General features: G+C 36.7%; 1 protein-coding gene across 4 annotated transcripts in view; it reads left to right on the top strand.

Moving 5' to 3' along the window:
* ZFAT (zinc finger and AT-hook domain containing) overlaps positions 1–10,335 on the top strand; it is an 87,414-nt gene extending 77,079 nt beyond the window's left edge. For all 4 annotated transcript variants that reach the window (XM_084508454.1, XM_084508457.1, XM_084508456.1 and 1 more), the window contains one exon: positions 9,122–10,335. In XM_084508454.1, the coding sequence (XP_084364580.1) occupies positions 9,122–9,361 (240 nt within the window). In that variant the 3' untranslated portion in view covers positions 9,362–10,335. The remainder of the gene's footprint in view (positions 1–9,121) is intronic.
* The last annotated feature ends 6,086 nt before the right edge of the window (positions 10,336–16,421 follow it).

Genomic DNA, 16,421 nt, shown 5'->3' with positions numbered 1-16,421 from the left:
CTTTGTCTACCTTTTCTTCCCTCCAACTTTGTCCTTACTTTCACCTATAAAAGTGCTGTTGGCCCTTGATTTCTAAAATTGTGCATGAATCTAGATGTACCTATCAGTAATACAGCCATCTTCGCCTTGAGCACACGGGTTAGGGGCAGTGTCTTCTGTGTGCAGTACTTGGAGTGTTTCATGGCAATGCAAGACTTCTGCCTGCAGAAACAAGCTTTGTTTTTGTCCTTAAGTCCTTCTCAGTACACTGCTATAAGTTGAGTGCATTTGCTGGCTCTGACTGATATCTCCTTTTTTAATTTCTTTCTGTTAAGTCACAAGACAGAAACATTATCATGTTTACAGTGTTCTATTAAATTATTTCCCTGAGATGTACGCCTTTATAAGGCATGTTTATTAGATCATGAATACAAATTATTATTGAGCTGAACTCAAGATCAGATTTTCCATTCGAAGCTCCCAGCTCCTGAATTGTGTTGAAATAATATACGTGTGTGTGTGTGTGTGTGTGTGTGTATATATATATATATTTATATATATATATATATATTCAATTTTGGCTTTGGAAACCTTATATTTGTTTTTCATAGGAATGATATTATAAAAGAAAATCCTTTGACAGTGTAACAATAAAACATCTCAGGCTGAATCAGTATTCATCATTATGAATTGGTGTTGGCTATGACCATGCCATGTATTTGAGGCCTTTCTAAAGGTTCTGTCTGGAACTTGAAATGACTTTAGCTCCTCCTTGCCTGAGAGCCAGTATATTACCCTATTATCAAGATTAAACTTTTAGGTATCTAATTTGGGAGAAATCCTGTTGTGTGACAGCCATGCAAACATGCTGCCACTAAGGAAAGTACCGCACATGCCTGAGTGAATACCAGGATCCAAGTGTGAAGTTCTGCCAGTATGGGCTGAGATTGGCAAAAATCCACGCTGAAGCTTTGATTGCAGCACGACACAAAAAGTGTAATATTGTCAGTTTGAATCCATTTTAGTTAATAGTAATTTAGTCTGGATCACTACAGCTAGTGGTGGTATTTATTTATGGCATAGAATTTGAGTTGTTCTGCACTGCTTAAAGAAAAAAAATGTAACAAGGTAGGGAAAATGTGAAAGCACCGAATTGTAAGTTTGAAGAATAACTATGAAAGAGGCTAATAAATGCTTAAAAAGACAGGAAATCTCATTCATAATGGATAGTAAAAATGGACGAGAAATTGGGGGAAAAGCACTTCTGTAGGAACAGAGCATGTAGCAGGGAGGAGGAGGGACAAGCATGGTAAAACAAGTTACTTCACTTTATGTGGATTTGACGGTGTGACCTATTACAGATGCACTTTTGTCCTCACTCCATAGGGTGGAGACTGATTTGTTTGTGTTTTTGTTTGTTTTGCTAGCAGAGCCAGTTCAGTCCATTATTTACATAGGAGAACTATTTTCCTAGCTCCCAGGCAGAATAATTTAGAGGACAATATTGGCAGTAGGGTGATGATTGGACCAGATGATCTTGAAGGTTCTTCCAACCTTCATGATTCTAAGATAAGCTAAGCATTTGTTTGTTTTAAACACTGAGCTTCTTGTGAAGAAACGTTTCCCTCAGAAATGAGCACTCGTGTTATTTTTGCAGAACAAACTGTAAATTATTCTCTGGAGAGACAAGATTCAAGATGCATTTTCTTGGTTTCACCATATGAACGTCTTTGAATGCTTGTTTCTCGAATCACTCTGTCTTGACAGCAACATCAGAGAGTTGTTCCTTTTCGGAGAGTGTCCAGCATCTCTATTTTTTGTTAGAGTTGTTGCTTGTCCATTTCCAGTGCCTGTTAGCAGAAATGTGTAATAGTAACAAGATACGTTTTAATTCATTTATTTTGCTTAACTGCAGGGTGTATTATTTTTACCAAACCTCTTTAAAACAGAGGGTTCTATGTAGGGTTCTTTGTCCAAATTTATTTTTTTTTCTTTTTGCCTCAGTTTATTGAGCAGAGCAGCAGATAGTCTCAAAGTATACCATAAGATCCATTGAAATTTAGTTGTGTGTTATCTGTGTTTTGAACTATTTTCACATAGATATGGGTAAACAAGTATTCTGCTAATTTGCTGGTTTTAGACCCACAATATGTTTTGTATGTCCTACTAGAGCAGAAGCTATTGTCCTGGTTTAAGAAACTTATCACCAAATAAGTGTTTAAAGCTTTAAATCTTGTTTTCAATATTATTTTTCCTGTCTGAACAATCTACGGAGATCCATCTTCATTCAGAACAAATCCTGCCTGCCTGATATATAGAAACAAAACAGCTAGAGCACAGCAGCACACTTTGTTCTCTCAGAGAGGAAAACAACCAAACCAAAAAAAAAAAAAAAAAAAAAAAAAAAAAAAAAAAAAAAAATCCAACTAACCTATGCCAAAGGTATTGTTCACCACCTCAAATCCCTGTACTTTTCCTTATTTTCTAATTCTTCTCAATAATATACCTGGGTGGCCACTACCAACAGAATTGTTTCTGCCACTGTTCTTTTAGCACATTGGCATGTAAAAGCTTTAGTAAAAAATTTAGGGCTTCACTTCCTAAGTAATATACAGCACACATTTGACTTGCAGGATCTTTGTCTGTGTGAACATTTTGCAAAACTACCTGGCTACTCTACACAATCTAGAGATAGCATCTATCATCTAATTGTTTCCTGTGGCTCTAGAGCAATCACTTCAAGCTCACTCTGATGATCACTAAGAAGATTGCATTAATCACTAATTAATATTATTAGTCACTAAGGTGATTATACCAGTCTTTCTGCACAACTGGTCATTATTAATTGACTCTAGTTCAATCCGATGGGATGTAAGTCCTTCCTGTTATCAAGCCAGAAAGCTAGTGTCCTCTTCAGGTAGGATGCTTGGGCATCCAGGTGATGGGCTAAATGGTACTGACTTGTTGTGCACGCTCATTTTTATTTGGGTTCTCATTTTATCCGCTCTGCTAAAATGGCTGACCAAGCTGTCATTATTTTATGCTACAGTTACTTTGATATTCTTTCTTTCTGACATTCACAGATGCTGCTTTGCCCCTTTGTATACACTCAGAACAATTTAAATATTACTTCTCTCTAGTCTGCCTGTCTTACAGGATGTCCACGTGATCTTCCTGTCTTTTTTGCCACATCCAACAAAGCCTTATTTTCATTTCCAAGATTTTGTACTCCTTTCCGACCTAGTGTCCTGTCTCTCGTTAGCTGTTGAGATTTTGACTCTCACCTTTGATCAGTCCATGAAGCTTTAATTGCTCATTATTTTTTCCAAACAAGTTTCTTAACGCCTTCTTTCATATTGTGCTTAGTTATGTGGATATTTAATGAAGAACAATTTGTACCTCATTGTCTTCTCTCAATTAGTCTTCAGAAATATGATGACGCCAATCATCTCTGGTTAGGCAATTGGTCTGTTGATATTGCTGCTTGTTACACAAAGGTATTGCTGCCTCATATTGTACTCACCCATTTCCCTTCTTCTGTGTCTGCTTACTGTCTCATGTTTTATATTGAAAATATAAGGCCTTTGGGGCACGAAATACTTTTTTTCAGGTAGAACACATGATACAGTCCAAGTCCTGGTCTAAAACACTACACTAATATTACCAGTAAAGAAGAGCAATTGGCTGATGAACGCTTTCTTGTTTTCTCCCATTCGAAAACAACAGACTGACCTTACTATCTCTGTAGCTTCAAGTGCAGGATTAGGATGAAGTCTATTCCTGAAAAGCACGGTAACCTGTTTTCAACCTGAACTTCTAAATAACTTGCTCTGCAGAATAAATATATCAACTCTTTCACTAACCAAGCAGATCTTTATCAAGCTTAGGAAAACACTGGAATTTCATGCATTTCACCCTTTATTTTAGTTCCTTTCATCATTTTATTCTGTGATCTTTTCAGGCTCTGGTAAAATCATACCATGGCAACAGCCACTTTCTTCAAAGTGACAGCAGAATCAATGCACAGCAAAGATTACACATCAGCTTGAAGATGATCACAGAACAGAATTTTATAGTATAACACACCTTCAAAAATAAGCACCTAATAATATTAGCATGGCTGTCATGTCAAGGGCTCCTGCATATTGTACCTCAGCAACACTCTTTGTATTTTAACCTGGCTCTTTTGTGCCTACTTGATGCTGGGTTCATCCAGAAAATTTGCCAGTACATGCAGTTCTCTATGGGTTGATAATCAAGACTGATGTTCTTTTAGAACATGGAGCACTTTATTGTTTAACTTGATGGTGCCAGCAAGGGGAAGTTTTATTCGGGAAGGATGTCCCTGCTTTCTTAGCTTATGTGGAGTTCTTGTCATCTGTATAACATCCAGATAAAATCTCCTGTCAACATTATTGCACTCTGTTAGAGCTCTTGAAATGGTGGCAACGTTGCCTTATTTCTTCAGAAGGAAATCTAGTGATACAGAGTTCTGCCAGAGAGGGGACACAGCCAGTCACAGCCTCTCTGTCAGGGTGTATTCGACCAGCCAGTGGCTAAAGATTCTTAAAAATCACCAGTAGGAAGATTTGTTTGCCACTTTGCATTTTTTTTATTTTATGCAAAGCAAGTCTTGCATATTGAATTCTCCTATTGTTCTGAAACTATGGTGTGCCAGCTTGTCTTTGTTTTGTAGCTCTCTATAGAGATTCATGTGATCAAATTACAGCATTTTTCTGTGCATGTCTGTGTGTATTTTTCATATATCTGTACGTAAACTCGAATAAGAAAGGATGGAGTTCAAGTTATCAAGCAGCACCAAACAAAATGAGAGACAGTCCTGTAGACAGCGATGTAAGCTGGCACATCACATATCCAGGTGCTCTCTGGGATCTAGAAAGCTTATATTCACTTTTCCTCTTCAGCTTTTGTGTAGCTAATATGTAAATTTTCTTACTGTGGTGTCTTACAATACAAATAGAAGCAACTGTAACCTAGTGTAAGGTTTTGAATTCCTGCAAAATCTGTGTGATTAACTTTTTTTTTCTTCATGTCAACCTGAAAGGCAGCATTCAGTCTGAAATCAAGGGAGAGATTCCGCAGAGGATTTTGGGTCAAGCCTAACAAGGCTGTTTTAAACACGATGGCTCTGGTACTCCTGCTGACTTCAAAGAAAATTTAAGATAATCATTATTTCTGAGGATGAGCTCCAGAATAAAGAAGTAGCTTTAGCAGCAATTTACTGTACATATTTCCTTTTTCTACTTTCCAGGGAAGGGAAGAAGCATTATTTTCCTCAATGGCTTGAATTAATTTATCTCAAAATAAAAATGACTTGCTTGGTTTTAGAGGAAGAGGTTCCTGTAAGAGGTACCCACTTTTTGTGTCATTTGGATGGCCCTCAGATATTTGCATTTAGAACTTTAGATAATTTAGAAATTCTGAGCTTTTTATAAAGACATGAAGGCAGAGGATCCATTAACTTTCATGAGAGGCACATTAAGCCAGTAAAAAATATTTATGCAGGTAATGAATTGGTTTAGTATGCCAGCTGTGTATGGCTTCAGATTCTTGCTGCCATTCTTTAGCAAAGGATAAGCAGCCAGATGCTTTTCAGCTGGCTCTCAAACAGAAAAGAGGTCATGGATGCTACTCTTCAAAAGATTTGAGATGCCAATAAAAAGAATTGAGTGTAGTAACTTCATTCATTCTGATGGCAGCTGTCCCACTGTTTCATCAAATTGAGGGATGTAAATTAGCGTTTTGAGATGATTCCCTGTGGAACGATCTAATAGGAACCAAGCAGAAGCATGTAAACATTGAACTGATTTGAAATGTAAATATCCAAAATAATGTGGTAATTTGTCAAACTAAAAGGATTACAGATAGCTGTCCAAAAAAAAGGTACTGGAAACTAGAAACACTAGAAATAGGGGCATTAGTCTTCTTTACCCTGCATGACAAGGGTAATAAAACCATATCGATAAAGGTAGGTAGGGAGGTTAAATTAACTTTCTTTATTGGCCATTTTCATTTCAAAAGCATATAAAACTGAATAAGTATTAGATTGCTGCTATTGAATTGAATGAGATTCTGGTTTCATTTCATTTTCATGTCAACTGTGCTTTATTTATCTTCCTTTGTTCATTATTTATGTACACTCAAAGAACTATATTCGAAATTATTTATGGGTTTTGATTTAAAGTGACTAAAGTGAGACTGTACAAGATTCTTTTCAGACTGTGTTGTGCATTCTTGCTGCTCTTAGTAAATTTAGTGTAATTTTTCTGGCCTGAGGCACATTGTCAGAGGATTATGTATCATGCACTAACACAAGAGTTACTGTACATGACATAATTGAAAGGCCAAATGATATTAGAAGACTCCTATCTGTGTATGTTTGAAGATCCCCAGGATCAAGGACTGTAAGATTATAATTACCTGACATTTTTAACTGCAGCTACCTATCTAAATCCACCAGAGATGAGCCTTCTGTCCACTTGTTGTAACCTATATTAGTAGATCTTGTGTGGATCCTTCCATTTTGAACAGGAGCTGCCACTTCAGCAAGTAGCCTCAGGAAAGAGCAGGATGCAATTAAAAAAGGGGGAGTTCTGCCTGAATTAACAACATTTCCCCCCACTATAAGAAAAAAAAAATCCTAAAAGGCATGTCATCAAGAGAAGAAAGGTGTGTTACATTTCTTTTTATGGTTTAGCCTGTTGCATCTTGAACAGAAACTCAAAGCTTCCATTAGTAAAGGATAATTTTGGGGCTACCCATATTTTGTGTCAACAGAAATTTGTTTTTCAGAGGGTGGTTGCAAATTTTCTTGTGTCAAGACAAAGCAACCTGCATTGCCCAATTTTGTAGGATATTGAGCTTGAATTCCAGCAAGCGCTGTTTAAAATAACTTCAAATTAAAATGTTCAGGTACACTTGGTAAAAGAAACAGAACATGGAAAAGGCTTTATCCCTTTCCCATAGTTTTATCCATATCATCTAAATCCTGTGCAACAAAGCCAGAGTCAGCATCAGTAGGTACAACTGTGCTGTTGCAGTAAGGTCAATGACAATGGTAAGATTCTCTTTAGAAGTTAAATCTTTCGCCAGTTAAAATCCACTTATATTTCATCAATGTACCACAGACATACTGACTTTGGGACCTCTGAATAATTTAACACCTGAACAGGCTTGTTATTGTTCAAGAAAAAGCTTTGTATAGCCTGATGAATTGAGTGAAAGTTCAAAGTGATATGGAGTCCTATGGGGTTTGTGCATCCCTGTAATCTTCTTGATCTGACAGATATTTTAAACGTGGAAGAAAAACGTTATAAGGAAAGTCAGTGTACAGCAACGGGAATGCTTGCTTGGGGGGAAAAAATGAAGTTAAAAAAAGAGCACCTAGAAAATAAACTCACAGAACTTCTTTTTCTCCTTCCAAGTCTTCAAGGAGTCAAATGCATGCTTGGACACTTCTCTGTAATTCTTCCCTACTGTTCCCATGCCCCTCTTAAGCACCAATACTGAACTTCAGTATATTTTCTTGGACTTCATTGTTCTAATAATACTGCTTAGAAAGCAGCGCATAGAAATGATCTACTACATAGAACCATTTCATAGAAATGAAAGCTACTAATCTATGTAATATAGTAGACTTCCACGCTTTGGAATCTGCCATGTTTGACCTGTTTTTTCAAAATCACTTACGACTTCAGTGCTGCCAGGAACACAACATACGCTGCCCTGAAATACAAGGTTTACACTGAAATCTGGTAAACCGATAATTTATTGATTCTTTGTTCTCCTCATATTACCCCTTGTGTGGTTATTGGAAGTACCGTGGAGGTTTGCTTTCTGTGAAGGTATGTCGGTGAGCCACCGATGCTGTCTTCGTGCCCTGTTGTTTGTATAAGCTGGTGATTTATAGATACACTGGATGATGTGAAATAAAGCACTTCTGTAGAGAATATGACGTCCTGCAAATTCAGTAAGTTACTTTCTTATAGTGAGAAATGAACATGATTTATGTCTGCGAGCTCACTTCATAGAACATTTGCTAAGCCTAAATGAAAGGGAAATAGGCCTTAATAAAAACTACCTGTTTTCCAAATGGGAAAGGAAGAGAGGATCTGATTAACCATGTGGTGCAGATGCAAGTGGGTCAGCTTTTATGCTCAAGCAAATAAAATAGATGAACAAATCAATGAACAAAGGGAGTGGTGGTGTACTGAAAACACTCAACAAATGCCTTCCCATATTCTTGCACGTGTAAAAATAGCTATCCCATTCTTTACCCAAAAGAACCTTATTTTATCATTAATATTTGTAAGAATGCATTTCCTACACATGACTTAGTTTTTGAGTGTGCTGTTGTTGGCCTGGAGCACTGTGCACAGAAATGTTGTCTGGATGGGGTGAAGAATTAAGATCTGTTCTTGAATCCTAGTGAGTACTGTAGTCTGATAATTCACAAATAGTTGAGTTATTTTAAATTTGATACCAAAATATGTTGCATTATGTTTTTTTGACAGGAAAAATGTTTATTAAAAAGTCTGTTATTTTCAGTTGCTACTGTAAATATCCTTTCAATCATGTAAAAATTGCTGCCTTGCAAACCAGTATTAGGGAGGTTATTTCATTAATGCATTTCACTTTTTTTTTTTTTATTAAATAAAAGTCCATTAAGTTTAGGTTACAATGAGTAGTGTTACAATGAATTTTGTAGTTTAACGAGCTTTAAAATAAATTAAAAAATGGGGGTTCTAAGTGTCTTTTCATGTGGTTTTAGACATATTCTCACATCAGTGATTCTGGAGGAGCTGTTTGACTTCCGATTTATTTAAATAAGATTGGTTTTGAGTGAATGACTGGTGAGAGATTAAAGCTGTTCCTAAAGTCCTGTGTTTCTGTAGCTTCATAGCCCTCCATGCATATAAATGAGACTCTGAGTTACTGCTTTCAGTATTTTGTATGGCTATACACTTGTTCAAAGTGATCATTACAAATTTTGTGTAAAACTGATATTTTCTTTCAAAACTGTCTGATTTCTAATTTCTGTGCTGTGTGTGCATTAATCATCACAGTACCAGTTATTTACTGGAAGGGTGAAACTTCTGTAACCTCTTCAATTTCTTCTTAGGTAAAAGAAGAGGAGCAGTCAGCCAATCACACTTTGATGATACAAGAGACTCTGCAGCAGGCTTCAGTGGAGCTGTCTGAACAGCATCACCTGGTAGTCTCTTCAGACGAAGTGGAGGGAATTGAGACAGTGACTGTCTATACACAGGGTGGAGAGGCTTCAGAATTCATAGTTTACGTTCAGGAAGCAATGCAGCCCATAGAAGAACAAACTGTGGAACAATCTGTGCAGGAGCTCTAGAGAATGGGGTTCAAAGGAGACAGCTGACTGATTTGCCAAAGCCAAAACTTTCATTTCTTTTCCTAACAAGACCAAAAACAATCAAGCTGACAAATTTTCAGATTATGTGTGAGGTGAGACCATAATACTAGATCTGGTTGGACTGCATCAGTAATTTAGACATTATGGACAAAACTTCCTTGCATTTTTTTTCCCCTGGAAAAAGTACATATTTTGAGGAATAAATATTCATCGTTATTTAAGAAATCTGTCATTTGATTCCTGTAAATATCCCAAAATATTGTCTGTTCAAAAGTGTTATACCACAAAAAAAAAAAATAAATATATCTATATGGGAAGCTAGAACGTCTAGAAAACTCATTCCCATTCATCCCATCTTACAGATACTAAGTATGTGTTTGACTTTACTGGAAGCAGGGATTTCTTATTTTTTTATTTTTGTAAAATTAGAAGGACTTCTTATTTTTGAGTATATGCTTAGAATGTGTTTGCAGAGTTGTGTACCTAACCCAAAGAAAAGCTCAACACTTGTTATAAATATTCCACAGATAGACTTTCATTTGTGTTCGTGAGTTGATAATTTGGGAGATATTTAAAGCCATATATGATAATTTCGGGTACCAATAACATAATTATTTTTTAAATGATTGGATAATGATAACTTTCCATCCCACCATATGATGAAACCAAATGTTTGTCAACTCAGTGAAATGATCTTCTGTTTTTATGAAAAAAATATATTCAAATGATTTGTAAATTCTATTAAAGATGTATGTTCATATGTTTTAAACAGATGTTTGTAAATATGACTGTGTGAAAGAACTTGTACAAAAATTAAGTAAATATTGACAAAAATTTAGATATTCTTAATTATGCATGTATATAGTTCCAGATTTTTTCTCCATGAATCTTAAATTGTTTCTGATTTAATATTTTTAAATTTGAGCTATAAAAGTTATTAATTAATAACAAAATTGTCATGTTTTCTTTTAAGTGTTGACTTCCCTTTCAAAGCTAAGTAGAGAATGCTGTTTTGCATTTGCATTTGCTCTGACAAATTATTCCTACACTCAGTAGTTTCTAATCAAGAAAGTAGTGTAAAGAAATCTAGGAGGAATTTTTTGTGACTGAGCTTATTTATGGGCATTTTGAGTGGACAAGTGAAGAAAAGCTTTTAAATGCATTGATGAAATGCAGTGAGTTGGTTGCCTACCTCTTGTAATTCTGCCGTTCTTTATCAATGTTATACAAAATCAGAGTGCAAACATTTAGTGTTAGCTTCTCCCTTATCTGTGGTGATAATAAATTTATATGTCCCAGGGACATTTGGTTTGTAGGACAGAGACCTTTTTGCCATTTACTCTGGGCCTGGTCACAAATATCAGTGTTGATTTCACTAAACTTATATAAAATGAGCCATGAAGTGTTCAATAATAATTGTAACATAGAGAATAATGCACCAAACATACCAACTTGATTAATCTGCAACAGAAACTTGGTTTTGTAATTTCTGCTTAACATTTAGTGTCGATATGCAATAACAATTTTCTAATATCTAAAAGAGAAGAAAACAGTCTCAAATGGTTTTCTTAGAATTTATTGAAAATAGACCATTTGCTATTAAACTACATTTGGAAAAGCATCAGAAAAGCATTGTGATTGTATGTAGTAACAGCTGTGTTCTTAACATAAAACCTTTCTGAGTTAATTCAGCAACGTATTGTACTATTACCTGACTGTGAGGGGAAAATGGAAAAGTATTTTGCTATATATCATCCAAGAATTCTGAAGTAAATAATTTTCAGAGGAAGGGTTAGGGTGTTTTTTTAATTTGTTTTGTTCTTTATTTTAATTCCACTAAGTCATAGCCATGCATACCTACTGTAATTTAAGGCTTGACTTGCTTTTGTTATACAGCACTGGAAGTACCATACTTCCTGCTGTGTTAGAGGAAGAAACTTCAGTTCATTTTACTAAATTTTACGAATTCTGACTTTAGGTATTCTGACTTTAAAGCATAAATATTTGTGTTAATTTTCTATAACCTTTTTATTTTAGAAATAACTTAAGCACCTGAATTGGAAATTAACATATGATGTGTAAGAACAATTTCCTCATGGAGAGAGGGCAGCAAAGTATTGGAACAGGGTGCCCAGAGAAATGGTGGTGTCCCCATTCCTGGAGGTATTTAAGAGACGTGTGATTGTGGCACTAAGGGATGTGGTTTAGTGATGGGACTTGGTAGGTCAGGTTGATGGCTGAACACGATTATTCTGAAGGTCTTTTCCAACCTGGATGATTCTATGATCCTAAATCAGGAAAGATTTTGGGCTGTGTTGAGTACAAATTGTTATTGCCATAATGATTTCATCTTTCTAGGATATGCAGCTGTAATAAGGAGTGACTTACGTTCTTCTTGAATGTAAGTCACTGCACTTCACAAAGTGAATATCCAAAGAATTATTTTTCAGAAGCAGGTTGCTGGAGGGAAGAAAACAGCTTTGTCCATACCAGTCATTTGTTTGGAGAGGCCCCAGCTGTTCCAATTGTCTTTTGTCTGAACTGGGAACCACCAAGAAGGTAAGAATTAACTCTTTTGCATGACAAGGTCTGATTCTGTTATCACCTAAACAGCACAGATTGTTTTCAATGTAGGTTCAAATCCTTTTATCCAGTTTCTTTTGTGAGGATTAGATGACCTTTCCTGTTCAGGGGAGATGAGGAGTTATGGCTTTTAGTTGAGTAGCTCCTGCTTCTGAAAATTATACATTCTTCCCCACACTACTAATTTTTATTAGCATTTGCTACTCAATGCAGTCTTCTGGTTTTCCTTTTTGACAACTGAGGAGTTATCCTAGCTTTAGGCTAACACTTAGCAAGTATTGCTCTTTAAAAGTTTATGCATGCGCAAATCGAGCGACTGGGCTAACTGATGTGCAGGGCTAAGAACACATCAAATGGTTCCGGGAAGGTGTTGAGCACAGGGGAGATAGGTCTTGGAATCGTGCAAAGATTTTAAAAAATGGAAGAAGGAAACTGCAAATAATTTTAGTGGCATCGAGGTCTTATTTAATGTAAGGTAAGAATGATGCTTGAAGCTAATCTCTGCTTGTGTTACAGAATGGAATAACGATCTGTACACAGAGGGGAAAATGTGAGCCCTGCAAGGACAAAAGCCACAGGAGAAGGCTTGAGAATTGGGTGTTCCAAGTTTTTTTTCTTTTCCATCCCTTTCTAATTAGTTATATCCATAGAGACTAGTTTGTCTTTCCTTAGTAGCGAAAGAGGATGGGATCTGCCATTTGTTGGCAGATGGTTTATTTTCTGTGGTCAGTTGTGGTGCCCCTTGATCCCAGCACCATTGCTTGATACTAGTGATAGAGCTTTTAACCAGCTTTTGTAGCATCCTGGCTTACATGGAACTGCACCGATACAGGCTTTTTGCTGAATCTTTATCACTTACCTGGAAATTGCTCCTACAATGTTAAGGAATAACACTCCTCATGTAAATGTACTTGAAATAAATGCTTTTTGTGTCATGTTTTTAAACAAGTTTACAGAAATGACATTGCTGCAAGTTTGAGATTTTCAAAATGTTTTAATGCATTTCTTCAGCATAATCTCCTAAAGTTATTAAGTTTTGAGTTCTCACAGTACCCTGGCAATGCCATATAGAATTTAGTCTATATGAAAATGAAAATGCTTTCACATTGCAATAAGTTTGCTCATCATATGGATGTGTACTTTACAAATGTCAAACAAACCAAACCTGCATCTCAAGAATAAGCAAGTATTGTTACCACAGTAGAGAAAGGAAGAAAGTACAGGAAATAATATTGCAAAATACTCAAATTTTCAAAGAAATGAACTCTTAGTGGACAGAGAATTTGTTATGTAAGGGATCTTTTTGAAGCTGTGTTCAACTGCAAAATCAGGGTTTGACTTTTGGCCTGAGCTCTTTGTGCCTGCCCATGGAAAAGTTTTGTCATTTGCTGCACCAGCTTGTTGAAGCTTCAGTGAGGTCCACGGAGATGTGGAAATTGACCCAGGAGGAATTTTTAAGTACTTGGCCCTTCTGAACATCAGACTCTAGGGATAAAAGCATACTGAACACCCAAGTCTCACTTCAGGAGAACTTTTTTCTCAAAGTTGCACCTAATTCATGGAGGTAGCACTGTCAACCACTCATGCCTTGAAAGACAGCAAGCCCTGCCTAAATGTGGGGTTTTATTTCTGTAAGAATAGTGATGTTCAACTGAGACCTCTGCAACTAGTACTGAATTGGAAAGAATATTGATTTTTATTTTGCTGTTCTTTTGATGTGAGAATAACGATGGTTGCTATCAGAGTGCATGTAGTAGAGTAGAGTGAAGCAGATGCTGTACACAAAATTACAGAGATTGTTTTTCTTTGGTTTATGTTTTTTTTTGATGCCACAGTACAGTTCCTGCCTTTTGTAGGCATGTTTGAGCTGTATGTGAAATTTTAGACATGAGCTTGTTTGCAGACAGCATCATTAGCAAAAATGCACTTTCTTTAGGTAATGCTGCTAAAATGCTGCAAATACAGTCTTTGCTCCTAACATGACAAACTGAAGATGTTCCTTTCCCTTTTATAATCTGATCACAGGGAGGTTACTGAGTTGTACCGCACATGACTTGACAGCTTCTCAATTTGCATTTCCAGCTTTCACATCATTAGCGGACATCATTTCCATCAATAGCAGTGTGACTGCATTTGTCTTTTTTTCTTCCTTGAAATGAGGACAACTTTTCATCCTGGAAGACTTTCATGTTCACTTAGAGTTATATTTTGGCACATCCTGAGAGCATCAAACTTGATATTATGACATGAATATGTAGCATCATATTCATCTCGGGAATAATTCCACAAGGTACAGGTAATTGGTTAGGTGATCTTTCATGTGTCCCTGCTCAAATTGCCTATGTTGGGCTTTAGTGATTACAAGCAGCACCACACATTTCAAAGGGCAGCACAAATTGCAGAGCCATTGTTGTAGGTTCCTAACAAAAGCTTCTGTTGGAGTCTGTTATGTTCTCCACAGTCACTCCTCGAAGTGGATGAGGCAGAGAAAAAGGAAAGCAATGCCAGTTTCTCTCTTGCTAAACACAAAGGGATAAAAATGCACTGCTTGTAAGTGAACATAATTCCTCTCAGTCCTATATGAAGCAGATCACCGCAGACTCACCGTCCCAGAATGACTTCTTTCTGAGAAAGCGATACCAACGACCAACCTGATTAACCAGACAGAGGTTTTAGCCCATGGAGCCTGTTGATGCTTACGGGAGTGACGTGCCAGATTGATACAAAGCCATCAGCTGCGATGTGTTTCTCAAGGGGTACAGACTCAGCCCTCAAGTTACAGGGGAGCAAAAGCTCGACGTAAGAATGCTAGAAGGAAACCACTGCTGCTGCGGCAGCATCTGGTCAGCAAGTAACTCCAGCAAGGCAGTGAATTCCTGCTCTGACCGCACTGTCTGCAGGCAGGGACTCCAGATGAAGAATTCGAGCTGCTTTAGAGCAGCTACGTATTTTCCTTTCACCTCTCTCTAAATGAAGTTTAAGGTTCCTAATACATCTTAAATCTGTAAGCTCATGTCTGTGAGGATGAAGGAAAGCAATGACAATAGTTATCCTAGTTATTTAAAGAGTCTTTCTCCTGTATGCTGATTGATCCCACACTCGACTGCTTTCCTCCTGTGGCATAGTGGCTGGGGTGATCAGCCCAGCCCAGCCCCTCTCGGCTGCTCCTTCCTCCACACTTGAGGTTCCTTTTTGGGTTCCTTTATTATTGCCCTGACTTGAAATAAAGCCAGACAGTGGGACTGGTCCTGGTGGGAAGGGTAGGGCAGCTGACCTCAAAGGTTTCTCTTACACTTCAGATTTCTAGGCGTTTAATAACAACAAAGGAGAACAAAATGACCTGTTTTATATTCTGAGCTACACCTAACAAGGATGCTTTAGAGAGCTTACTCTGAAGTAATTGATGGGATGGGCATCGGTGGGCTGTTAAATAAGAGCAAGATTGCAGCTTACATTTTCTTATGCCACTTATGAAAAGTCCAGTGCAGGGCTTGAAATGAGTAGTGGTTACCAATAAAATATTAAAACACAAAATAAACAGTTCTGGCAATGCTATAAATGAGTTTTTTTATTCTCTATAAAATATTTTACAGTCCTCTTTGCTAAATGTGGATGAAGAGGGAAACTGGAGTCAAAACATCACACAGAGTTTGGCTTGATTTTTCCAATGCTGTGATTTTTTTCTGAAAAGCTGGAAATAACTTTATCAGCCTAGGTAAAATAAGAAAGAATCAAAAGATCTTCAGTGATTTGGAATGAAATCAAACAGAAATTTATAGAGCAAACTTCGTTATATTTTTTTTTTTCTTTCAGTTCAAGGAATCTTCTGGAAAATAAGGGGTCATTTTGTGTTGTGCACCCAGAACGAAATGTAGTGTAAATATATTTTACAGAATTACTTAAGATCTACAACACTGAAACTATAGGAGCTGCTTAAATCATAATATTCAATATTCTTTATGGGCTAGCAATGAAATACAGGACAAAATATTGTCATAGATTACAGAGCTAGTCAATATGTGTACAATTTGTTTTGGAAATACTTCCCCCCACATTTTTTTTAGGCTTTGAGAGCATTTAGTTTTCTGCTATCATTGGGACTGAAAATACTTTCTGGGACCTGAAAGCTGGATGGGGTATTAATAATAACATACAGACCTGTTTTTGGGTGCTACACAGCTTATTCAAATCCATCTTCAAATGGTTGTAATTGAGTATTCCCTTCATCTAATGGTAATTAAATAAGTTTCAAGATATGATAGAAAAGGTCCAGGTCAAAAATTCACCATATCATTGGAAATGAAGTAACATCAGTTTTTGCTGAAACAGCAATATTTCTAAGAGCCATGTGGGGCCTGAATTTAGGTCATCTCCAGAGCACTTGAAAAATACATTAGTAAGTAAGTGGGAAAGTTTCTCTGGCTGTTGTAATACAAGTTCTGTGACACTTCTTTTC

Source organism: Aythya ferina, assembly GCF_964211825.1.
Source record: "Aythya ferina genome assembly, chromosome: 2".
NCBI classification, from domain to species: Eukaryota; Metazoa; Chordata; class Aves; order Anseriformes; family Anatidae; genus Aythya; species Aythya ferina.
This window is presented reverse-complemented; position numbering and strand designations above follow the sequence as displayed.